At 46.0% G+C, this 5000-nt stretch overlaps 1 protein-coding gene across 2 annotated transcripts in view; it reads left to right on the top strand.

The window, feature by feature from the left end:
- The window catches only part of fgfr3 (fibroblast growth factor receptor 3), a 31160-nt gene that overhangs the window by 19125 nt on the left and 7035 nt on the right, over nucleotides 1-5000 (top strand). For both annotated transcript variants that reach the window (XM_030773046.1, XM_030773045.1), the window contains exons 6-7: nucleotides 175-365; nucleotides 3830-3974. In XM_030773046.1, the coding sequence (XP_030628906.1) occupies nucleotides 175-365; nucleotides 3830-3974 (336 nt within the window). The remainder of the gene's footprint in view (nucleotides 1-174; nucleotides 366-3829; nucleotides 3975-5000) is intronic.

Raw genomic sequence — 5000 nt, 5'->3', positions numbered from 1 at the left:
ACCATGCGCGCACGCACGCACACACACACACACACACACACACGTATATGCACGTGGACCATAAACACACATACACACACACAGTTGTGCATACCTTCACTCATCTCATCTCCGCATCTCTAAACACCTCGCCTCTCTTTCTCCCTTTTCCCCGTCTATCCTTTGGCCAATCAGAACGCTCGCCTCACCGGCCCATCCTGCAGGCGGGCCTGCCGGCCAATCAGACAGTGGTGGTGGGCAGTGACGTGGAGTTCCACTGTAAGGTGTACAGTGACGCCCAGCCGCACATCCAGTGGCTCAAACACATCGAGGTGAACGGCAGTCGATATGGTCCAAACGGCGTACCGTACGTTAACATCCTCAAGGTACGCACGGACGCCTCAACACCTACGCTTCCGACGTTAAAATATGAAAAAAAAACCCACAATATTTCTGTTATATTTCAGTCAGATCCACATCTATTCCTCAGTTCAGACCCTGGAACCGACTAAGCAGGCTACGGACTGATAATAGTCGTTGGGAAAACAAGCTGTTTTTATGCCCCGTGTGAAGTCCTGTCTAGAATCGTGCGTTTAATTCCAGGAAGCTCGTCAGCTGAGTTGGAATCACTAAAGCTGTCCTCAGTGTTCAGATCACAAAGTTTTCACATCAACACACAATATCACAAGGGAGCTCTCTGGTGAAATGCACACGGACGTTCTGAACATTCTGTTTGTGTTTGCTTTGTGTTGCTAACACATACAGTGCGTTGTCTGTGTTGTGTGAGATGAAAATCCAATAATTACAGTGTTAAAATAACAGTAGGTAGCACATGCAAAGGGTTACTATGACAACCAGCATCACCTCAACTACCAGTTCTACCTGTTCTTTAGTATGTGGGCGTGTGCACGGTGGGGTTAGGGCAAGAGATGTATACATGGGTTAGGGAAGTTCAAACTGTCTCACTTTTTTTGAGAGAGAATTTTTAAAAAAACCCACAAAAAACAGGTTTTATTTCTGTACCGTTTTCTATCCTGACACAAAATGAGCTTATCACACTCGGGAGAGAAACAAACGTCTTAAAATATACGCAAGCTACGTGTTTAAACGGCACATTTTAAATCCATGTTCACTCAGAAGAAGAAAAGGAGGTGGGGGGGGTTTCACTCCCTTTTCCCTATTTTCATTGTGGGAGCGAGTGAAACAGACATCTGTTTTGAGCTAAGCTAACCGCCGCGGTGGCGTCGCGCACGGAGACAGCCATTAGCTCCGCTGCCTCCCTCCTTCCAGAGGAGGTGGAGAGAGAAAGAGAGAGAGAGAGGGATCGAGGGGAAGAGACTCCCGAAAAAGCCATGGAAAAAATGAGTGCGGGAGCGAGGGAAGGGCCGAGTCAGCAGGGAGAGGAGGGGAGAGAGCGACGGCTAGCCAGACCGCCGCGCTATTTTCAACTCCCCACATAATTAAAACAGTATTTTACTGGGAGCCGCGCGCCCGCTTTTCCCTTCCCCACAGCCGCCTCCGCGCACCCTCAAAACCCTTCCCCCCCTATCTGACCGACCACGCAAAAAGCGACAGATCATGTGTGGCACGGAGTCCGGGGAAAAGGAGGGAAAAAACCATAGACTAAAGAAAAAGAACAAAGTAAATATATAATTTGAAAGATGTAAAAGAGTCTGAAGTCTCTCTGGTTTGAACGGGGGGGAAAAAATTGTGTGTTTTTCAAGCCATCAAGAGTTGAAGGAGACGTAGCAGTACCACATGCTTTGGCAAGGCTGAAGCAAAGGAGTTAGTGGCTGTTTTTTTTTTTTTTTTTTGTCTCGGCGTATCGGTGCAGGGATGAGCATCAAAGCTTTGCCGTTAGAGACGTCATGTCCCCTCAGCTGTCTGAGTGCGTCTGAGTGTGCCTTTGATGAATGTCTTTGTTTTTCTTCTTATCAGGCTCAGCAATTAAATCATGTTTATAAATGTGCAAAGTTAGTTTGTTAGTTTGTGTGTGTGTGTGTGTGTGTGTTAGAGAGAGAGAGGGAGAGAGAGACAAAAAGAGTAGGGGAGAGAAAGAGAGAGCGTGTTTGTGTGAATGCTGTTTATGATACTGTATGTGATCTGTGTACAACAAATGTGAGCGCGCGTGCGTGTGTGCGTGTGTGTGGGTGTGTGTGTGGGTGTATGTGAGAGGTACATCTCTCCCTTACCTTGTGTGTGTGTGTGTGTTCCTGCAGAGTGTGATCAGTAAGCGTACAGAGGCTCTTGATAAGCTGATTCTGTTTAATGTGACGGAGAAAGATGCTGGTCAGTACTGGTGCAGTGCTTCCAACTTTTTAGGCAAGTCAGAGAACTCCTTCTGGCTAACTGTTCTGCTTCCAGGTAAATGGCCCCGACCGAGACCCCGCAGAGTCTCACACACACACACACACACACACACACACACACACACACACACACACGGACACGTCCTCACTCTCTTTCCATCAAGGATCTTTACCCCCTTCCCTTCAAAACGCCAACTGTCAATCAAACTCTGTCGCTGGTGGTGGCAGCTAAAGATCTGTCTTAGTTATGCTGGTTTGTGGTTCTCTCATTCGCTGACTCTTTCATTCCCTCGTTCAAAGACGGACGGCATAGTGAAGTGTCCCTTGCTCTGCTGTAGTCGTCTAAGCATACGGGTGTTGTTGTGTATGTTTGTGTGTGTGTGTGTGTGTGTGTGTGTGTGTGTGGGTCTGTGTGCGTGTGTATATATCTGTCTGCTTCATTTTCCCACTTGCTTCATCATCCCCTCCGATCGATGTGAGACACAACAAGCTCTCGCTCTAATAGGATCCAGGACAGTACCACACACACTCATATTGATTTCCCATACGATGCGTCTTGATTCGGAACCGCCGCACTGCTCTTTTAAGCCTTTAACCGCGCGCGCGCGCACACACACACACACATATACACGCCAGCTCTGATGGATGGCTATGGAGAAAAAACGGCATTAATTAGCATTGGACTGCCGTGTCTTTATGGAAATAAATAAATAAATAAATAAGACATAATCGCCTCACCATATAGTATTTCTCTTCTAAAACAGACACAAACCTTTTCATCTGACTGAAGGACAAATACCTGATTTAAAGGCAACATTTTGTTAGTTGAGACTTACAACACATTTATAGACTCGTAATAAACGTGTTATAACACATTACGTGCCCTGACAGAAGCGAGTACAGTGTGTTTTCCATAATAATAAGCAATAATTAATGAAGTCCTTTAGGAAGCAAGCAGTTGTTTCTGAGCAGTGATTTTAACGAGCCATTTGGTTTCTGGTGCATACATTAATAATCTTCTCATAAACCATTTCAGTATTACTTTATAAACCGCTACGCAAGGCAGCGTTTAAAAAAGGCAGTCATGTTTCCAAATGGTTATTTCTCGAAGTTGACAGGTTTGCAATGAACAGCTCTCTGTTGATATTACATCGTTCAAAACCACACCATCTATCAGAGCGGGGACTTCAGCAGGAAATGAGAGCTCTCCTCTGTCCTCGGGGTGACTGCCGGGGGGTAAAGCTCTCTCTCAGGTTGAGGGTCTGCCCTGTCTGCTCTCAGACCGTCTCCCTGACAAGCGGCCTTACGGCTCTCTAACAGGAACCCGAGAGGAGTGACGGCTCTTTGGGTTTTTTGTCTTCGGTGATGGGCTGACCGTTCTTCACTTGTTCGTTTTCTCTCTCTCTCTCTCTCTAGGTGGTGGGGGGGCTGGTTTCTCCATCTCTCTGTGCAAGGTTTCTGGTTTATGGGTTAATTCTCTCTCTCTCTCTGTGTCTGTCTCTCCCCCTTCCTTCCCTCCCTTTTCCTCCTTCCCTCTCCAGACTGCGGGTATAAACACTACGGATAAAGAGCTGGAGGTTCTGTTGCTGACAAACGTGTCCTTTGAGGATGCGGGGGAGTATACGTGTTTAGCGGGGAATTCTATTGGCTATGCCTATCACTCTGCTTGGCTAACCGTGCTACCAGGTACACTTTCACTCTCTTTCAGTGGCTTCTCTCTCTCCCTCTCTCTCTCTCTCTCTCTCTCTCTCTCTGTCTCTTGCTCTCTCTCTCGCTTTCTCTTGGACATTACCTCATCTTCTTTGCTTGTCTCTCTCTCTCTCTCTCTCTCTCTCTCTCACTCTCACTCTCTCTCTGTGACATTCTTTCTGTCTCGCTCACTCGCTGTGTTGTTCCCTAAGTGTCATAATTTCTTTCGTTCGACCTCTGTCTTCCCATTCTTTCACTCTTAAAACCTCACATATCCATTTTTCAAACATGTACATATGCTGAAATGTCACTCATATTTCCAAATAAAGCACAAACAAAATCAGTGACTACTTTTTTTAGATCAAATTCAATGAAGTCCAAAAGAAAGTCTGAACTTTTACTCAGTGGCACAGAGGGCCAGTGTTGAAGTGAATGTGAGAGGTGAACACAGTGTAAACACTGTGCCTACCTCTGTCGGTTAAACTCCTCCATGTCTGTGAGTAGCACCAGCATAAACGATAGCACACTCGTCCATGCATTTGTTCCCTGTTACCCACTCTCTCTCACACACACGCACACACACACACACACACACACACACACACACACACACATGCTGCTTTCTTAATTAAAAATGCTGCTCTCGTTTTTTTTCAGTCTGTAGAACTCATCAGAGACTTGTCAGACTGAGAAACGACCTCCCCCAGGGAGAGAGGTGCATTCTGGGATGCATGTACCTGCAGGGATAGCGATAGCACCCTAATTAGTTTGTAACGACGCATTAAATTGACTTTGGTTTTTTCTTTTTTTATTTATTACACATATCAAGCTTTTTTTTCCCCCCCTAAGCCTAATGCCTTCACTTTGAATGAAACAGCACACCGCCACCCTGATTCACATTTTGATCTGTCACACTTTAACGAATTAGAGCTGCCACATTGGCCTCTTAAGTGCGGCAGAAACTGCTGTATACCTTAGCCTTTGGGAACTTTTTTTTTTTTTTCTTTTCTTCTCAAGTCAGAA

The sequence above is a fragment of the Chanos chanos genome, chromosome 4, assembly GCF_902362185.1.
Source record: "Chanos chanos chromosome 4, fChaCha1.1, whole genome shotgun sequence".
Lineage (NCBI taxonomy): Eukaryota > Metazoa > Chordata > Actinopteri > Gonorynchiformes > Chanidae > Chanos > Chanos chanos.
This window is presented reverse-complemented; position numbering and strand designations above follow the sequence as displayed.